Source organism: Gavia stellata, chromosome 25, assembly GCF_030936135.1.
Source record: "Gavia stellata isolate bGavSte3 chromosome 25, bGavSte3.hap2, whole genome shotgun sequence".
Classification (NCBI taxonomy): Eukaryota; Metazoa; Chordata; class Aves; order Gaviiformes; family Gaviidae; genus Gavia; species Gavia stellata.
The window spans coordinates 3,597,249-3,618,453 of record NC_082618.1 but is presented as its reverse complement, the minus strand read 5'-3'; the positions used below and the strand labels follow the sequence as shown (position 1 = coordinate 3,618,453).

Below are 21,205 nucleotides of genomic sequence, written 5' to 3'. Positions count from 1 at the left end.
AGGAAGATTTGCTTGAGTAACTTTTGGACCGGGTGTACTTAGGACATCTAAATCTCTGTGAAATGGCCGGTATGGGCTTTGTGTGCAGGAGATGACAGCACTAAAAATGCCATCAAAACAGCAAAGGGAGCTGACATACTGAGTTGTGGCTGCTTAGAAAGATTTGGTGTCCCTCGTGCTGAAGCCCTTCACCAGAGGTAACGCCTTTCCCTGCACAGGATCTGCAGAAAGGAACTGCCCAAGTGCCGCAGGGCAAAACCTTCTGCTTTACGTTAAGCTGGTGATGAAAGCGGGTGGCGGCATTTTTTTGTCTTTTGGGTTTTTTGGAGTGTTTTGGGGGATGTGTGTGTTTGGTTTTGGGTTTGGTTATTGTTTTTTTTTTTTTTTTGCTAGGCCACTGCAGAATGCTTCCGTCTCCTTTCCCACAATGTAAATGATGAGAACAGTTACGACCAGCTAAACACTGGCAGGGAACCACCAAGAGCCACAACATCTTGAATCACTCGGACCGTTTGCTCAGGGGACGCTGGTCAGCATTGGCAGACGAGTGTCTGTTTTGCAGTCTATAGCATCAACAGCGGCGGTGTGGGAACGGCCAAAGGGCCGCCTGCCGGGTCTTTTCTCAGCAGACAGCTTCTGAGCTCTGTTCCCTGGTTTGATTTATCTCCATTTATTGCAGCTAGGAGGAAGCTGAATGTTTTCAACTAAGTACGCTTCCGTTTCCTTTACAAATGAGATTTGCTTGTGATCATGGCATTTGGTGGTTCCTCTTGACCAACTCTCAACACAGTTAGTATTTTGAAAATACCATTAGAAGTTTTATATACATCGTAACAGTCCTATACACACTATAAACAAAACGTTGATTTAGTTTAAGTTTGGTTTAAAAACTTATTTAACAGCACTCCATTTTCTGATTTGGAACAAATTTTGATATGCAGCATTCCCCTTTGAATGTAAATTTTTCGATCCACTTTTACCACACTGAACCTGAACTCAAAGGGAAGTAAGTGGTGTCACCTAAAACATTTGTCTGGTTATGCCCAAGGAAATCGATCTCGTAGATGGTATTCGTGATGCTGAGCACCTCTGGGGAAAAGTAATAACCTAACTTGCAGCAACAGGGAAATCACTTTGCTACGAAGTCCTTTATTGACCCAAAAGCACGCTTGCCGCTTGCGGGAGGCTGTTGCCTCCAGCGTCGCTTCTGGAGAACCTGGGAGCGGCTCTGGGTAAAACCGGGCTTGTGTTCCGCAGAAAGGGAACGAACGAGGCAGGGCCGCCGCGCCGAGGCCTCTGCAAGGCCCAGCTGGGGCACGGCCGGCCGGGCAGCGCCGCGCACCGGAGCCACACCGGCGCAGGCGGGAAGCAGCCGCCGATTCCGACACGCGGGGACGTTTTTGGGGCTCGGCGCCGCCGCTCACCCCACAAGTGCGAGGGGCCCTCGGCCATGAAAGGGCGACCTGACACGGTGAGGCCCCGCGGGGCAGCCGGCAGCTCTCCTCGCTCCCCCAGGCCAGGCCGCGGGCGAGGAGGGAGGGAAACGGCCCGGCGGCGGCAAAGCCCTCCCGGGGCAGGGGGGCGGCCTGCGGCAGCGGGGCGGAGGGAGGCCTCCCCCGCGCACGGCCATCTTCCGCCCAGGCGCCCTCGCCGGCGCCCGCCCGCCCGGCCAGCGCCGCTCTCCCCTCGCTCCCCCGCTCGGCGCAGGGCTCCGGCCGCCCCTCCCCGCGCGGGGCACGGCGGGAGCCGCAGTCCGCCGCCCTCCCCTCGGCCCGGCCCGGCCGCCGCCGGCGGACTACAGCTCCCGGCGGCCCCCGCGAGGGGCGCGCCTGCGCGGCCGGGGCTCCTCGAACAAAAAAACCTGCCCCCTCCCCTCCCCCGGAGCGGCGCTGGGCTCAGCCCGAGACCGTGAGGGGAAACGCGGCGCCGTGTGGCGGCCGGGCCCGTCGCCCCGCCAGCCGCTGAGAGGCCGCGGGGAAACCGCCTCCCGCCAGCGGGGCTCCGCCGCGCCCGGCCTTCCTCCGCAGCCCGGCGGCGCCTCCTCGCCTCCAGCCAGCAGGACCGGGCTGTCCGCGCCCGGCGGCGGGTGAGCGGGAGGGCGGGATCGGGCCTCGCCGGTACGAGCCGGGGCGGGGGACGGGACCGTTATCCCGCGGCTCCCTGAGGGGAGACCTCCCCCTCCCTCTGCCCGGAGCGCGGGGGGGGGGCTGTGGCGCGGTGGGGGCCGCGTCCCGCCCGGCCCCGGGGGGAGCGCTGCCGCCGCTCGGTGGGCTGCGGGAGGGGCCGCGGGGCGGCTGTTCGCGCCCCTCCGCGCCGTCCCCGCCGCGCCCTGCGCGGTCCTGTGGGGCGGGGGCGGAGGGGGGGGGCCCGCGCCGCGCGCGCCCCCTCCTCAGCGCCGCGCGCAGGGGGGCGGGGCTCCGCGCCCTTCACCGCCCCCTCCCCCGGGACCCCGGCCACTGGGAGGAGGGGGCGCTGCCACCGTGCCGCCGCCTCCCATTGGCTGGCGGGGCGGCGCGCACGTGCCGGAGCCCTGCGCGTGGCGGCGGCGATTGGGCGCGGGTGGGAAGGGGCGGGGCGGGGTATGCAAAGGAGCTGCGGTGGGGCCCCCCGGGGGGGCGCGGCGGGGCCTGGGCCGTGCCGGGGGGAAGCGGCTCCTTCTCCCGTGGCGGGGCCGGGCAGCCCTCGGGGCCGAGGGGGAGGGTGTGCGTTTGGGGTTGCGAGCACTGGGTGAGGGCCGAGCCCCTCCCCTGGCACAGTACGGACCCGTGTGGGCCGTAGTGCCCGAGCACTGGGGAGGAAGTGCCCAGGCGGCTCAGGTGAGGAGTGCCTGCCGTGACAGATAGTAAGCAGAATGACTTATATTTATTTATTTTCTTAAAATCTCGAGGGTTTAGATTTTTTTATCCCTTCTATATAGCAGGCGACTTAACCGTGAATTCGGTCTAGCGCTTCAGTTTCACCCCGCAGGTGGCAAATCCGCGCTCTAGTCGGCTGTCAGGGAGCAGACTGCCTGGGGAGGAGCGTTAGGGCAGGAGAGCTCAGTGGAGACCCGGGGCTGCGCTGCTGCGGAGGGGCTGCTTGAGGCAGGGATTCGGCAAAGGTGGGTTTATATGCAGCAGCACGGCTGGCAGCGAAGAACTTCCCCAGCTGGCAGCGAAGAATTGTTCCAGAAGTCTGTCAACCTGATGTTTAAGGGAGGTCGACATAAAATCGTAGACCTGTCTGGATGTGTAACGTTACCCGCCTCTCTTGGATTCATGACAATGTTTTTAATCATCCCAGTGTTTTGGGTATCACCTGTTGTGTTTCCAGTTCTTTATTTGCGGGCTGCTTTTGCCAAAAGTTTGGTGTGTAAGTTGCTTGAGAGAAACATCTGCATGGTGGCTGTTTAGTGAGTGCAACCACCCTTTGTAAGCTAATCATGTAGCTGAGTTGTTGTACAAATCTTTGGGTTAATATCTCACAATGAGGAGCAACTTTCAGACCATATTTTAAAAAATATCGAATATTTGTTTCTGCTTGTCTAAATGTAACCCTGCATTTAAAATAACAAAACCCTATAAAATATATTAAAACACTAAAAAAAAAACAAAAAAAAGAAAGGCTAGTGAATCCATTAGGTAAATTAGATGGCATAAAAGTTTGTCCTGGCAAGAGGCTACTGGCAGTCCTTTGTCTTATCCACCAGGACATGAGAGCCTTTTCAGAGAGTTCCTCTGGAAAGACTGTGAATTTGTAACTTTCTGACAAAACGTTACTGACACATTCCCAAACTCTTGCTTATGGAATTGACTTTTATTTCTGGTCTTGGATCTTGGGTGGAGAGAGACTTCTAATAAGATTGACATAAATGCTTTGATTCAAGGAAGAACACATGTAATTGATTCCATGGAAATCAGTGTTCTGGTTCATTTGGTTAAAAACAATAACAGGCACAAGGGAGGGAGATGCAGAGGGAATTAAGTGACCAAACAGAGGGGACTCATTACTGCTGAAGAGTGGTGGGCTGATTAGTTTCCCAGGTTTTGCGGAGTGCCCCGCTGTGTGCAGCGGTGAGCAGCAGCACACCTGTGCGGACGCAGGGCGGTTCACTGTGTGAAGCTACCAAGCAAAGGTGTGTACTTCAGGTACTGGCTATATACTGATGGGATGATTTGTTTTCAAGGTGTTAGAACACAAATGAGTGTTTAGTGTTGGTTCAGTTCTTTGTGGGGAACCCCAGAAGAATTAAAGAGGCTTTGCTCTTAAATCAGTTTGAGCCTTTTGTTTCACCATTGCAGTATGACATAGAAGTCCAAAGGACCAGCTCGCACCAGCGAGGAAAACAATTCTGCACTCTGGAAAAAGTACCAGCACCAATTTTGTTATAATTAAATAAATACCAATAGAGTTTAGACTACTTCACTTCTCAAATATTATGTGCAAGTGTTGATGGACACACAGAACTAAAGTAATTGTTACTTAACATGATCATCATGTTGACTAAGTAAATATAATTACATTGGTAAAGACAGATATTATCAGATGGTCAGGACTGCTGTGATTAATATTTCATTTTGTTCACATGGCTTCACTGTAATTTACGAATGCTTAGGTGCTGCAGTAGGACACTGTGTACTTAAAAACTAAAAAACTAAATGAATTGTTCCCCGAGTCTGTCTGGCTTTAATACAGAAATGGAGTTTTATGCTAATGGTTTCTTAACTACTTCAAACTGGGTAATACATCCACTTTTATATAGTTGCCTTGTAAGGTATATAGTTAAATACTGCATTTTCATTTTATCTAAAATGTCATGATTACACATTGGTCTATATTGGAATCTTTAGAAATAGTGGAAATCAAATTTAACTATCTCGTTGCAAACATTATGCAGACTTACAAATGAGAGAAATCAGAGGTCCTTTTAAAATAACAGTTGCTGGAATCGTTTTACTTTTTTAATGGTTCTTGAGAGTGGCAGAGGTAGTTGCCATCTAGGCTGGCTAAAAAGTCATCGCATGTTGCTGAGTATCATGAAAGTACCTAGAAAAACGGGAATTAATTATTACTGGGTTTAGGAGGGGTCTCACAGCTATGTAATGAACTGTCCTGTCCCCCCCGCCCCAGCAAAAAGCTGCTGGTTTCATGTGACTTTGTGCTGTCTCGGTGCTGTCGGGCGTGCTGAGCACCAGGTGTTTCCCCTCGGAGCTTTGTTTGTTAGGGGCCCTTGTTCTCTTTCCCAACTGCCTTTGGTTGCTGACCTTCTGCTTGGCTGCCCTCGGAGAAAAAAAAAAAATGAAAGCTTAAATCAGTGAGCGCTACAGTAGGGATTTGGGGCAGCATGTTGGTTTACAGCGAGATTCTATTTCTGAGTGGCGTGTGATTCTGCAAATCATTTCGTTAATTAGAGTGGGATGTGGTGGCATAAGTAGCATTGCTGGTGTGTTTTGTTGGGGTGAGCCCTAAGGTAAAACACTCGGTGCTGTGTCGTGTTGATTCTGCTGCTGCGAGTTAAATCTCTGCGGTGGGAGTTGGATTGAAATGGCGACAGCAAATAATGGGTCACTGTTGCTACGCTTGTAATGGTGTCGGGTGTGAATGGCAAGAGCATGCTTACAAGGGAACCTGCTCCTCGGGTGAAACCAGTGCGTGCTGGTGCCACATGTCTGTATTCCTGGTGTCTCGGACTAGAAAGCAGTATAGCTTAAGGTTAGGGAGATAAACACACTTAATTTTTAGTGAGCAAAGGAGCAAGAAGGTTGACTTTAATAGTGGTGTGCACTTTTCCTGAATCAGCTGCTCTGCTGCTCTAGATAACAGGCTGGAGAAAAAGGCAACAGAGATACTTCGGGGAATATGTGTGGAGGGGAGAGGTGCAGAGCCTCCCGGTGCGTTAAGGCTTCTTCAAGGCTACTCTGCTGTCCTTGAGAGTGATTTTTATTCATTTTTAGGGGGAGTTAATAGCCTGGATTCAGTCTTAGCTAAGAGCTGACCAAGCATATGTACATGACACTGCTCTCTAGCCAATGAGTCCAGGTTTGTACCTCCAAGGGAGCCAACTTCTGTCTGGAAGAGCTGACAGTAAGCTGGAAGAGATAAAAACCCAGATGGGTTTGAGTTGACAAAATGCCCTCCGGTATCTCCATATTGTCTCTCCTTTCTGTTCTGATGTCAGGAAGCTTCACCCTCTTGTTTTTGGTGTAGGCTGTAAGCAGAGTTAAACCCTGCCAGCCCTGCCTCTGTGTCTTTGCTTTGGATTGAGCTGGCTCTGAATGTCTGGAACTGCTTTTGCTGGTGTGGTCCAGCAGTGTTTGTGTTACAGAACAGGCTGCTCCTCCACAGAGGTAACATGGATGTTGCTCCTCCGAATGGATTTGTAATCCACATGCACCAGATGCAGATGGTGAGAACTGGCAATGTTTTTGTGAAGGAACTCCCAGATCCTTTGCTTCTATTTTTCTTGGGCTATGGCTGGTGAAAATACTTCCTTTCAAGGTGTGTCTGAACGTAGGGGTGTCACACAGTCTGAACACCCTTGCTGTTAAGCTTGTTCTGTTTCCGCTATACGTGAGCAGTCTTGTGGTTGGAAGGAGCTGAAAATTGTTGCTTATAGAGTATTTGTATAATTTTAAGATGATCAATGATGTGTCATAACAAGGAAAACAGATCATCCTAATGGGATTGTGTAGGTCAGCTATGAACAGATGCTGGAGAGTGAAGGTGAGAATCTCCTCACCCTGTGCACACTGTGGCTAGGGTGGATGTGTTCCAGAAAATCAGAAAAAACGGCGGTGGTAGGTTTGCATCCCAGCAGATTTTCTATGCTAGGTTAGCTAAGAACCGCCAGACTTAACTTCCTCTGAAACATGGGATCACTGAATCAAATTGTAGGAAATATAACACAGATTTTTAGCCAAGATCTGTTTAAAAAGATTCATTTGGACTTACAGCTTGTGAGTATTAATCTGTACAGTTTGGAAGGAACCAACTTCTGTCCTTTGTCAGAAGACCAATATTTGGGCAGAGTTAAATATGCTGAAATTGTGTCTTGGCCCAGAAGGCAGAGAAGCCACGGGGTGAAAGCTGCAACAGCCAAGAAGCAGTCTAGCTTCCTTAGACTTTTTTTTTTTTTTTCAATGGTCTATTTTTTTATGCTCCTTCTTTTTCTAGCTTTGTAATGAAACATGTGCTTTTGTACTCTGGTAGAATAACTTTTTTTTCCCTAAATATCAGAAGTGACCCATGGGGATCTAGCAGGAGCTGGACTTCTTTCCCCCAGGGAATAGCAAATCTTCAGTGGTGTGTAAAGATGAGCTCACACGAACTTGCATCCAGCTGTATTTTGTGGTTCTCGGAGTTATGTTCTTTTCCATCAGTGTGGCAGGATTTGTTTTAGCATTTGTGATGCCAGGTGAGGGGTTAGTGGAGAAAAGGATGCTTTGGCATCCACAGCTACTTTTCTGGAGAGTAGCAGACAAGGGATAGATGTATCATTTTGGGAATACCCGCTTGTATTACATCTGGTGAAGGGTAAAAACGTGTTGCTATTGCTTATTAAGACTCTTCACTAAGAAATGCATATTCCTTTATTTTTTTTTTCCCCCATAACTTTCTGTATGTGTTCTTTATATGTTTAAATAACAGTTTCTCTTCATAAAGCTTAATTTTTTTTTTTTTTTGCTTTTTGTGTGTCTGACAAGCAACTACTAGAGAGAGTATCTGTTACCAGTGGGTTTATCAAGATTGGCATGTCTGCCCCTGTATGAGTACAGGGAAGATGGAAAGTAACTGTGTCTTGTGGCTTTGTTCTCTCTTGCCTTGAGTATTTCTATTTTTTGGTTCTTAAAAGTAGAAGCCAGCAAGAAGCACGTGGAGTGAGATACGTGTTGGTTTGATTTGGCTTCCTGAAAAGCTACTGGGTTTGGTCTTTGGTTTTTTCCTCGTAAAAGGAAAACCCAGAGGTTTTTTAGCTCTGTATGGTGGTGAACTTCTCATCAGGCAGTGTGCTGGTTTTTGGCTGGGATAGAGTTAATTTTCTTCATAGTGACTGTTATGGAGCTTTGTTTTGGATTTTTGCTGGAAACAGAGTTGATGCACAGGGATGTTTTAGTTACTGCTGAGCAATGCTGACACAGAGTCAAGGCCTTTTCTGCTTCCCACCCCACCAGCGAACAGGCTGGGGGTGCACAAGAATTTGGGAGGGGACACAGCCGGGACAGCTTACCCCAACTGACCAAAGGGATATTCCGTACCGTATGACATCATGCTCAGTATATAAAGCTGGGGGAAGAAGAAGGAAGGGGGGACGTTCGGGGTGATGGTGTTTGTCTTCCCAAGTCACCGTTACGCGTGATGGGGCCCTGCTTTCCTGGAGATGGCTGAACACCTGCCTGCCCATGGGAAGTGGTGAATGAATTCCTTGTTGTGCTTTGCTTGCGTGCGTGGCTTTTGCTTTACCTATTAAACTGTCTTTGTCTTAACCCATGAGTTTTCTTGCTTTTACCCTTCCGATTCTCACCCCCATCCCACCGGGGAGGAGTGAGTGAGCAGCTGTGTGGGGCTTATTTGCTGGCCGGTGTTAAACCACCACAGGCAGGAATGGCTAAATGCTACGTCCTCGGTACTCTACCAGTGTGTTTCACAAGGCTTTGTTCATTGTTACAAGCCTTTACTTGGGTAAAGGCTCATCTTGGCACAGCTAAACTGAAGAATTTATAGGTAATTATAACTAATACTAACTGATCTGGAAGTTCTTTTTTAGCAGTATGTGATTAAGATTAATAGATATATCATAAGTGGTACTCTGGCAGCCAGCTTAATTGTTCAAAGGATAGTTTTTAAATTGGCCTTTTTTTGTAGCACATTGGTAATGGGTAAGATGTTACACTTATTTCAAGGCTTTGCAGTGGGGATTTACGTTGGGCAGTGGTGTTGCACGCTCTCTAAGGGCTGGATCTTGGAAAGGCAGCCAGGTTCATTAGATCTACTGAACTATAGCCTACTCTTTCTAATAATCAACACTGTCCTGGTGGTATAGATAAGGATAGTGGAGAAAACTGTTGTTTGAAAGGGAGAAACTGGTGAAATGGGGGGGGGGGGGGGGTGCGGGGGAGGAGATCTTTCATGGGTGACTTGCTGTCAGGTGGGTAGGAAAACAGGATGTCTCTTGAATCTGTGTTAAACACAGAGTGGCGCTATGCAAACTGGTTAAAGAAGGGGTATCATAAAAATACAAGGCACTATTGGAAAGACTCTTCCAAATGTTATTAGAAGAGTAGTCCAATGATAACCTAACCCAACTCCTGATCTAGATGCGATTCCGAGGTACTGAGGCTATGGCCTCAGGTGCAGCAGCAAGGTGGCTTAGGATGTACCGTCCTCTCCCTTGAGCCAGGACGGCTGTTTGTGGGGCTGTGCAGTGAATCAAACTGGGACCCGGTCCAGTGGAGCGCTTCTCCTTCCCGTTCCCAGCACAAGCTCCCTGACTTGATGCGCTGTGTGCCTTTGGATCAGAAACCACCTTCCAGGGATGGGAAAAATTCTGCATGGGGGAGACAGCCTGAGCTGGTGCTGCTCTGATGTGCTTGTACATCCACAGCTTTCAAATGATCATTAGAATGTCCTTGGTCTTTTTTCTGGACAAGGTACCTCTGCAAAATAGAAAATAAGTTTACTCTTGTTTTTACACAGCCTGATTTTTCACCTAGAATGGGGTGGGCGTGTGTGGTCGTGCCACTGCTAGCTTGGGAGGTGTTGAACTGATGGAGAACAGCTGCGTCAGACAGCTGAGACATGAGAGAAAGGAGAAATGTGTAGTTCCATTTCATCTTTAGTATTGAATTGTTAAGATACCATTTTAAAAAGTCTAAAAGCTATGATGTTTAAAATTACTGTCAGCATCCCAACCCTAAAGGAGTTGAAAGATGAGTTTGAGAACTCTATTAGGTATCAAAAATCAGGGGTCAGTGAAGATTTATTAACGTCGCATCATAATCTCCCTTTTTCCACAAGCAATAAGTAAGATGCCCTTCTTCCTCTGGAGGATAACCCCATCAGCCTCTGCCTCCCCATCCCCAGCTGCCCTCTCTCAGGTCACTGAAGCAGTCGACATTGTTCAACGGTGGTTATTCCTTTATATTCACTCTTGAAGTTTAGCTCCTTTTCCAGACCTGACGAAGGACCTGTTTGCCTACTCCTCAGTGTGGCGGGTGCCGGTGTTCAAACCTCTCACTACCTGCATCCTCCAACAGCTGCTGACTATGCCACTGCCAATTTATCCATAACACCATTTCAAAGCTGTTTAAACCTTGCTGGCCTGTGTGTGGAGAGCCAGAAGGCTGCTGGATGTCTGTTGTGAGCTTGCAGTCTTGCTAGCTTCTCCCCCGCCCCCTCCAATTCATAGTCTGAACTGCTCAAAGTCCTAACAGAACAACACAGTGCCTTTTTTCCCCAATGTAAGCATGTATTATCACATGCAATGGTTATTTGTGCTGCCCTGACTTGTCTGCACATCTAATAGGATATACGTCACCTTTGAAAACTTGAGCCACGCCATGTGTCCAGGTTCTACAGGAGCAGCAAGCTGTCTCATCGAGCTGTTGTGAAATGTCTCATTTATCTGAGTTATCTTGTCTTTTGAGGTGATTTTTCTCAAGACTTGCGCACGGGTTGTAACAGCTAAATCTGTACCAGTTCTCTCCTCCTCAAGGCATGTCAGGTTATTGCTTTAGATACGTGTAAGCATAGCAAGTTGCAACACTCCAATAGAAAAATGTGCTCTTAGCAACTGCTGAAACTTCATTCTCAATGTATCTATTCTTGTATAGATAGTTCTGCCAGCAGAAGCATAAGTCCTGATTATTACTTATGTCTTAAATAAGTCAAAAGTCTCCTGAATGACAGATAGGAGATGGGTTTAAATCTCTTTTTTTGTGTCACTGCTGAAATTCAGTTTTTAATTTCAGCACCTAAGTTGAGACTACTTAGCTTTGGAGTTAATCCTACAACTAAAGAATATGTGAATAAAGATGTCACATTCTGGTTACTGATACTGTAGTCTCTGAGGCCAGGATTTTGGGGCGTGGGTGGTTTGTTTTGAGCTAGGCCATAATAATTACAGGAAGGATTGTTCTAATACTCATGATTTGCCATTTCTTTTCTGTACTTTAAGGCCAGTGTTTTTTGCTGTGTTTATCTAGACTGCTGGAGTTGCAAAGATGCTTAGAAAGAAAAATCGATGTAAATTTAGCTAATCGATTAATATGCATCCTTCTAGGCACAAAGGGATTGTGGTCTAGTCATGGCACAACATTAACTTCTGAATGTTTAGCTCCAGCTTTGGATGAAACAGCAGGAAGCATGAAAGAATAGAAGAGTGAGCACTTCCTCCTGTTAATTTACTTGTACATTTGTTTGCTTGTGTGTGTGGTGGGGCGTGTTCCAGATTTTTTTTTCATTGCTTGCATAAGAGAGGTTTTCATTTTCTCGCACTGTTGTGTGTATCTGAACGGGTTTTTTGATTTCATTTTATAGGAGGAAAATGGCCCAAACTACTGCACCAGCAACATCCATCCATGATGAGGACTCCTCTGAAAGCAGAATGGTGGTTACGTTCCTCATGTCAGCACTTGAGTCAATGGTTAGTAGAGAAGTTAAGCAGCTGCGTCATAACTCTGTCTTGGCACGTGTCGGATTGCACCAATGTATTGCTTCCCGCTGGGGAGCAGGAAAGGTGTAATGTTATATCTTTACCTTGGCGCGTGCTGTCCAACCAGCTGTAACTGTCTCTTTGCTTGTGGAAAACCATGCTAACAGTCGTCTTGTTTCTTGTTGTGGTGTGGTTGTTTTAAAAATTATTTTGTCAAATAAACAAACGGGAAATACTTCTGGATTGCTCAGGTAGAGCCTGGTTGAAAGGCAAGAGTATGTTCTGGTCTTTGTCATCTGTAATAGAGAGGGAATAAATGGTCTTGAGGCTAATGCCTTGTCCTCAGCTGTCCTTCAAGAAAACTTGTTCAGAAAATACTTTTTTTTTTTAAGTTGGTATATCACCTGTTTTGTAGAAGTTATTTAATCATTGTGTGGTGGGGTTTAAGGTTGGCCAGGGCAGTGAGTGGAAATGCCTGTCCCGTTTCCTTAAAGTTGAGGCACTGTCAAAGATTTGGTTTTTAAAAATTGTTTTCTTAAATGGTAAGCAAGAACAAAAAATTTCTTTTTAGCAATGAAACTTTGAATGGGATGGTTATAAGAGAATTGATTGCAAGCCTTTTTTCCCAATGGGTGTATTCAGTTCCTAAAGGCTTTGTGTCACTCTTTCCTTTCATGCTGCAGTTGTTGGTGTCTTTATAGGTTGCAGCAAACTCTGATCCGAGTTCCTCGGAGAAATTGACTTTTTGTGATCACTTCTTGATTATCCTACTAATTTTCTTAGGATCTTTGCTCTCTCCTTGCGCCACAGGCTTCCTGCCTTACTACTTTGCCAGAAATTTCTCCCAGCAGAACACATGTGGGTGTTCACGGGGAAGGTGCAGTCCTTCTGGTCAGGAGGAATTCACCTGAGCCCGAGCACTGCAGGCAGGACAAGGCGGACTGCAGGCAGTCTTCCTGCTTGCAGCCGCACCTTTCTGAACAGAACACGATGTGTGATAACAGTGTGCTGTGAATGAACAAAACTCCTATACGCCTTAACAGGGAAGTGATAATTTTACATGGATTGATGTCATAAATCATTTTAATTAAAACCAGTGCAATCTCTTAATTCCACTAATGCATCTACAATGCTTTTAAGATTCCTGATGAAAAGCACTCCAGCTGTATAAATTATCCTTTGCTAATGGCTGATGTTATGTAACATGCCATACCTTCCGAAGGGTGGATGCTGGCATCAGAAGTAGTAACTGTTTTACATGATACCACATACGTTTCTATTAACTGTACTTTTAACTATGGTAATAAAAGCTTTTTGTTTTTCTTTTTATAGTGTAAAGAACTTGCCAAGTCCAAGGCAGAAGTTGCCTGTATTGCTGTATATGAAACAGATGTGTTTGTAGTTGGAACTGAGAGAGGAAGAGCCTTTGTCAATTCTAGGAAAGATTTTCAGAAGGATTTTGTTAAATACTGTAAGTTTCAATGTTGTATTTTTGTATTTCACAAGCTGCTTAATGTGTATTGCATAACACTAATAACTTTGGGGAGCAAAGTTCTGTATATCATGGCTACATGCTATAATTACATTGGCTATGGCAAAACCAGCTGTTTAAGAACATAAAAATGATCAGTGGCAGTGGTCTTGTTTGGAGTGTTACTTCAACGGTGGCTGGAAATGTTAATTTTTTTCTTAGATAATGTGACAGACTAGTACAATAAGAAGTATTAGACTGTCCACCCTCACAACACATCCTGCATTTCCTAATGGATGTTAATGTTTCTTTGTATCCCCTCCTGTAAGTCTTTTTTTCCCACTCATGACGGCTGGGTGGGACATTGCACAGGTAGTGAACTACTTCTGTCAGCTCAGATGGCCCTGGTTCTTCAGATCACTTCACACCTTATTAAAGCAGATGCACTTTTTACAAGATACTATTTTTTATGTAGCTTTTTATATCATATGTAGCTTTTTTATATCACTGTTATTTAGTAGACAGAAATATGTATCTATACCATAATGACGTAAAATTACATCTGCATTATTTTTGTACTCCTTTAAGTACATCTGGGCTGTGTTTTTCGTTTAACTTCATTTTTATAGTAAAACAATGGAACTTTTGTGTTCATAAAACATGATCCATTGAGTACAGGACAGTATTTTTAGGAGTTAGGTTTCAAAGATTCAGTGACTCTTTGGGGGAGCACTGATGTGCTCATTTAGGAAAGTGTTGATGAACACTGCTTAATCAATAACAAAATGTACATTTATCTGCCTAGGGAAAGGGAGAAGATGCAGGTCAAGAGACAGGTATAAGAGAAGAATCAGTCGGGGGCGGCGGGGGGGCAGTTTAAAAGCAACAGCTGTAAAATGTTCTGGCTTGACTAATTAAATACTGCTTGGAAAGCAACTGTGTTTAATCTGTAACAGAAACGTTTGCTCCTAAAAATGCTTTTGCTGCTAGCTAAAATTCTCCTGGAGGTTTTGTCTCGAGGTCACTTGTTCATGGTGGGGCTCTGGATATTTGCCACTGTCCTACTCACTTGGACAGTGACTTTCTGTGCACATAAGTATATTTACTCTAAGGGAAGTAACCACAATGTTGCATTGTAACAGGTAACTGATATCAAATTGTAGAATTACGACCTCACTGAGGAATCAAGTATAAGATGAATCAATTCCTTTTTTATTTTTTTACAGGGGCAGTCTTCTGATACTGGTATTTATGAAAACCATTAGCTGAATAATGGGGGAGAGTTCAGTTTTTCACCCGATTTCTTTTTTTGTTGTTGTTCCTTAAAGAGCTTCCCTGAGGTCCTAGATACTTTGTTTTATTGCCAGTATGGTGGTATCATGGGCCCTGATATACTGGAGACTTTGTATATTGGGCACATCTATTGGTAGGGGGTCTGAAATAACTGGGATTTGTTGTTTGATCTCCCTGGCTAGATGTGTATTTCTGGGTCTGTACTGTGGGAAGCACTGGCTTCTCATCCATGCTTGTGTTCAGTCGACTGTATCGGACATGGTTTCTATAGATAGGTGCATGTGTTTAAATCTTGCATTAGTTCTGATAATCCTCATCCTTTGCTTTATTCCAGTTACAAGATACTCATTCTTGGGCAGTGTTTTTGTACTGTCAGGCTGACGAGATTAAACGCTATCCACTTTGAAAACAGTGTTTTCATTATGCTTCTTGCAGAACATCGTGGTGTAGATCTGTGTGAATAAAGCCAACTAACCTCAGTCATTGCTTTCATGGTTTCACTCAGTGCATATCCACCATACTTTCTGGGGAGTTTTGATGCTGGAGTTAGTTTTCTCCTGTTGCTGACAAAGACGTTGATAATTCCAGAAAACTTGACTTCAGAACACCAATTTTTAGGAATAATAGCATTACATATTCCTAGCAATGCTGATTCCATCACTGCCTTTGACCACTTTGAAGACTTGATGAAGTTTGCAGTGTAGTATCTTTTGGTCTAAAACTTAGAACTGTGGAGGCAACAAGTCCCTTCCCCTCGCACCTTGTTTCTTTGGTTAAATATGAAAGCTAGCAATAGATAAGGTTAATTGCAATTTTAGTAGGTGTTTTGGAAAAATCCAGGAAGGCTACAGTTCTGCGTGTTTTTTAATAAGCTGGAGTTGGGCCCTTTTTGTTCCTTTATGGTTAATAAAGACTTCCAAGAGATTCTTACATTGCTGTTAGAGTTAAACCTTTAAAAATTCAGCTGTGATGTCAGTCTCTGGAACACGTAGTGCTGACAATATTGAGAATTAGCTCTTCACTTGTGTGGGTCTCTTCATTTTTCTTAAGTATGGAAACAGCAGTGTAGTTACTAAGCATTCCTCTGGTTATGTCTGACTCTGTTGTGACAAGCTAGCATGTGTCTCCAGTCTTCACTTCCACTTTTCCCACCGCTCCTTTGTATAGTTTGAATAAATATGAAGAGTTTTCAGAATTTGAAGGGCTCAGGCTTCAAACCCACTGCTTATTTTTATTAACGAGTATAATTTAGTGGGCTAAATTGACGAAATGTATATGTGAGGTTTATGAAGGAAGTAGAATGTATGCTTTCTAGCAGTATAGGACTGATAAAAATAACAGCAGTTCAGTGAAAGCGGCACTGGAGTTTGGTTTCCTGTGGCTTTCATTCATAACGACTTTCACCCACACGGGTTCCCTAACGCCTAGCTGCAGGGGAAGGAGGAGCCCTGCGCATATCTCATGTACCTTGTTACCTTACGCAAATGGGTTAGAAACAAATTATAGCAATGCTTTTTTTTAATGTTAGTGTGGGTTGTGTAGTGAGTGTTGAAGAACCAGTCAACAGGCATTAATTATTTAAAATTGGGTCAGATATATATTCTTCTGAACTGTGCTTAATTAAGATAGCTGCAAACCCTGTGTTACAGTGAAATGGCATGTTTCAATCAAGGTAGAACTGTATATGCTTGTACGCATAACATGTAACTTAGGTGACCTGCAGTGTCAGTTATTCTAAGCCTGTCTGAGTTTGTATTGTGCATAAAAAGAGTATATTCTTCGAGTGCCTGCTCATATTCAGACTATGGACAAGTGTGGGTACTCCTGCACTGTAAGCAATCCCGATCATGCACGTCTTGCCCTACCAGTACCTCTTTGTTTTAGTTGGTGTTCCCTGCTGAAGTGTATTGTGTGGTCCTCAGTTCCTCTTGGATGGCCTCAGCAAGATGAAGTGCGTCCTTACTCTCTGGGTTGCTGTGGAGTTGTGGGTTATCAGCCATCTTGAACAGGAGACTTATTCCAGGGGTGTCTTAAAAATGCTGTTCCCTTCACGTATTCATCTTTGTCATCTTGGCAGTTTCCCTTGAGGTTGGGCCAAGGTTTGGTATCAGCTCTGTGGAATTCATTCCCATTTGAATGGAGCTGGAGGTGGTTTATAAAACAAACAGACAAAAAACTCAGAAGAGGCCTTATCATCCCCAGGTTGTATTTGCTTGTCAGAAGTGAACTTTCAGAAGAGCTTCCTGACTCAGAAACACCTTTTTGGTCATCTGCTCTGGACTTTGAAAGAGATTTACTCAGCACTGTGTGTTCCATCCCATCTGCCAAGGAACTGATTGTTCTCCAAGAATCCTGGTTGCCTCTGCTAGCATTTCCACTGGTACCGGCTGTTGCACCATCGGTATGTAGGTCACACGGAAGCGTAATCCTGCTAGTTCTGCAACTTTCTGTCAGCTCTCCCAGTCATGCTGCTTTTTCCTTCTTTGGTGCCAGGGCACTGGGCTCACTTGCCTGAGGTGGGGCCATCTTGCATCTGTAGATGGTTCATCTTGGATGATAGGTCCTTTATTTTTAGGAGCCTTTGTTTTCCTTCTGATGGCCTCAGGTTTCCACACTGATCTTAGCAATGCATCTGGTATGGACCAGAGTTTGGCTTCAAGTCCTGCTAGAGACTTTGGCCAAGCGTCTTTCACTCTTCTTACCTGTACCTCCATGTCCATCCAGCCACAGGTTGCAAGAGCTCCTTGTAGCTTCAAGAATGCTCAGAATCCGAGTGTTTTTAATGGGCGCAGCTGTTCCTCCTGCTCGTGATGAATGAATGGCATGCAATGCTCCAAAGACCTTATGGGAAAGATTGCTCAGCTTTGGCTCCTCAGTATCTTTGCTATGTGGATTACTGTTCCCTTTTGGATATCCTCCATCATCTGCAGGCAAGTAAAATGACTCTTCCCATAAACTAGGCTACTGTGAACCCACTTGAAGATCTGCAGCTAGGCTTCTGTCTCACTGAACCCTTCTGGCCTTTGAGCAAATAGAAGTATTAGGTTTTCTGGGGAATTCTTCTTCTGACACTGTGCTCCCTTACCTCTTTGACTCTGTAACTAATGTAATGGTTCAGCAGCTTAGAGAGGCATGGAAAAAGCAAACAAAACCAGAAACCCAAAAAGGCTCGATCTTACAGGTTTAAAAACCAAACCAAACCAAACTGGTGAGTCTCTAACTGGATTGGCAACTGTTGGACTACTTTGCCCTGCTGTAATTTCCATCTGAATACCTGAAACTGGCATTTCTGGGCTTGTACTAGCTTGTTGCTATAGTCTACAGAGAATTAAGCATCTCTGGCTGAAGTTATACTATGCCTAGGGTTTTGCTATGGTAGACGCTGGCTTCCTACCCTGTAGCTGTGATAATAGCTATGCAGTGACTGTCCTCACTTCAGGTTTTTGCTTCCACAGAAGCTGCTGTTCACTGTGCAGGATCTCTTCTCTGTGGAGAATGAGCTTTTTAGCGTAATATCTAAGAAGGTCTCAAATGCACAAAATGACTGTAGAGCAATCCTTTGGTCTTTAAGGATGTACATAATGGGATTCTGAGCAGTCAGTCTGTACATCACACCTACACTGGAGAGCATCAGTCATCTTCATCCCTAGCTGTTCATCCTCATAGGCTGGAGGATGCCTGTGTGGGATTAAAGCAAATCTGTTACTGCCTAGACCTTGTTTTCCAGGCAGTGTCTTCCCAGCTATGCAAAGAGGTACAACTCACTTCTTCTGTCTTTTGCTTTCTGTGTTCCCTTCAGTGGCAGAAGTTTGCTGGGCTGGGTGTTGTCTGTGCTGGACACCAGAGATGGAAAGTGTCATGACTCTGTCTCAGCTTTCCCCTCTTTGCTTGCTTTCCTGATCTGTTTCTAGGGATTCTCCTCATGAAATCTTACTCTTGCTGTTCTCTGATAGAAATAGTTTGTCCTTACATTAAGTGTTAATGTTTAAACTATGACTGCACAGGGACAAAGCTACTTGGATGTTTCAAGAGGCTGTCTTGTGTCCCTAGCCATGATACCGCAGCACAGCAGAAGTGCTGTCAGCGAACGCAGTGCACTCCACCTGGACTTGGGGCTGTTTGGTGGTATCACATACACAGTGCTGAGATCCTGGACAGCTGGAAGACAACCTGAACTCTCTGGATACACTTTCATCAGAAGTGATGGCTTTGCTCACTTCAGGAGATCTCACCAGCAGTGAATATGAGCTCTATGGTTGCTGTCTGCATGAGGACTTTCCTACAAAGGAATTTGTGGCACTGGCTGGAGTCATCCCCCATGGAAAAGTGCACATGGACACTACAGCCCTGAAGTCCAGCTGTTTGAAGGCAGCAGCTTCCTTTGTTGTTTGTTTGCCTGTCATTATCTGTCTTATGTTGTTTCTTACTGACAAGAGGTAGATACACTCCAAATTGCCTGACTAATAAGTTCTTTTCAAACTAGAAGTATACTGTGAAATGAAATAGTCAATACTTCGTTTGCGATTGGGGTTTAAAAAATGTTAATATTCTCCACTGCATCACCACAGGTGCAATTAGTTCCAATGCTGGCAATAATAAAAGCAATGCTAGCAACAGGGCTGGATCTGCAAAGCAACTTAGATACCTAAAAATCTAGAGCAAAGCTTCTGAAAGTCTCCATGACATCTGTCTATAGGCATCTAAATAGCTTATAAACCAGTATTTTAGTCTTGAACTGTGTTCTCTTTGTAGGTGACGATACCCAAAAAGCATGGTGTAGAAATACATGACTTCAGTATTTTTTAACCAAAGCTCAGTAAAGTGTATAGTGTATTGGTATAAATATAAATTTTAACATGCTGAAGCTCTGATTGGCATGTCTTGCTGCTTTCTTTCATTTTTCTAATGGCTGAAGCTGTTTACATGTTTGATCCCTTCTGTGTATTGTCTATATACTTTCACTATAAGGAATGCTGAACCGACTGTGATATTGCAGGCCTGAGAGCACCATGCACAGATCTTGTGATTAGAAGATGTTAGGTGGGAGTCAAGCTACAGTAGTGTGAATATTTTATTAATTCAGTAGCTCTGAGTTAATTTTAGACTTGTGTTTTAAAAATGTCTTGGATTAAATCTGCTGAGATAGCCCCTGACACTGCAGCTTGCTAGTTAGTGTGTGTACTGTACTGCTAGTCTGAACGTAGTCCTTTTATGGTACTTTATTTGGATGTGCCAGTAATGATGTAAATAAAGTATTAATACAGTTGATTTGCTTCTTCCTTACTATTGTGATTACCTCCGATTATATTCTGTATATCTTACTTGTCATGCCTGTTGTGATTCAGAAGCAGTATCTAAATGCGGTGTTTAGCTTTTCAGCTCTAAAGTGGAATGTTTCAGACTTGAAATTGAGTACAGACTGAATCCCCTGACCTGTATGGAAGCAGCCTAATACCTTTTCAGTATTACTCTAATAACAGAGGCTATTAGTGGGTTTAACTGATATTGATTGTATTTGTTTGTCCTCGTTATAATATCTAAAGGACAATCTTCATCATCATCTTTGTCTCTGATTATGTGCTATGGTATTATAGTGAAAATACCATTCTGCAGCTAGCTGACATCTTTTTATGTTGCTCAGAGGCTAATCCCTTGACACTAATGCAGCTAGTTGAAAAATACCAGTTCTTTCTGATGATGTGCCAGTGTGGAAACTGGTTTCCCACAGTAATTTTCTTTGGCCCTAAACTGTTCTGCGGCCAGCTGAGACTTCTGTGGCTTTTGCTCCTCCTGAAGCTACAGAATGTTTTGGAAGAGAAAGGAGTCATTAAATCGTAGACATAAATAGTAAATGAAAGAAAAACAGTAAGAGCCAGGCAGTGGATTAATCCTGACAAAACACTCAGCGTTGCATGCACGCCGTCACTAAAATGTTACCTATTTTAAATGCAAATGGCGGGCTGTGTCTGTGATTCTTGCTTTAGCTTTGGTCTTCCAGCACACTTCAAAATGGGTACACTTTACAGAATGCGTAGCAGGAAAAAAGGATGTTGGAATAGTTGCTTTTTAAAGCTCTGACTGTCAGGATGCTTTCCTTTTGCCGAGCCAGATTACAGCTCTGTTTTACACCTCTGTAACTTTCGACCTCTTTTTTTCATGCCAGATTTCCTTCTAGCTGTTTGGGAGTGGCCTCTTTAAAACAACCTCTGCTAAATGCTTATTCTGTTTGAGTGTCTGCTGGAACAGGCTCTTCCCAGTCACTTAATGGCAACTTACTCAGCTGTGCCTTTTGGTTGTGTTTCTGAGTTTTCACTTCCCTTTTTGCAGCAGGTGACTTACAATTTACAGAAGTGCAAATTATTCTAAGACCAGAAGAGATGGACGGCTGCTCCTGGCCACACTGACTGTAGCCCATCACCATCTCCCAGACTAATCATGCTGGCAAACATAATGTATTTACTCCTATCATGCCTGTCACTTGGGAGTTAAGACCTTGCATCTCTGCTAGTGGAAGGGATCACGTGAGTGTTCCCTTGTCCATTTTACATTACGTGAACCAGGTTGCATCATGCCTGTTTAGCGATGTGTTAATGCTAACCTGGCCGGCTCTGCCTGGGCTTAATTAGGGAACAGTTTCATAATCCTTTTTGCTTGGGAGAGTTGTGGGCATGGTAACTGCTGCCTTTCTCTTGTGTATCTCCTTTCTTGTTAGGCAGCTCCCTGTGCAAGATCATCTTCTGCATTTGTGCCCAGGCCCTGTATGACTGTAAAACCTCAGCACTGTGAGTTAGTTCTGGGGGTCCCCATCTCCC

At 45.1% G+C, this 21,205-nt stretch overlaps 1 protein-coding gene across 1 annotated transcript in view; it reads left to right on the top strand.

Annotated features, from left to right (window-relative positions):
• The first annotated feature begins 2,069 nt into the window (after positions 1 to 2,069).
• The window catches only part of GTF2I (general transcription factor IIi), a 74,457-nt gene continuing 55,321 nt past the window's right edge, over positions 2,070 to 21,205 (top strand). The window contains exons 1-3 of the mRNA XM_059829458.1: positions 2,070 to 2,086; positions 11,515 to 11,620; positions 12,962 to 13,100. Coding sequence (XP_059685441.1) covers positions 11,522 to 11,620; positions 12,962 to 13,100 — 238 coding nt within the window. The 5' untranslated portion in view covers positions 2,070 to 2,086; positions 11,515 to 11,521. The remainder of the gene's footprint in view (positions 2,087 to 11,514; positions 11,621 to 12,961; positions 13,101 to 21,205) is intronic.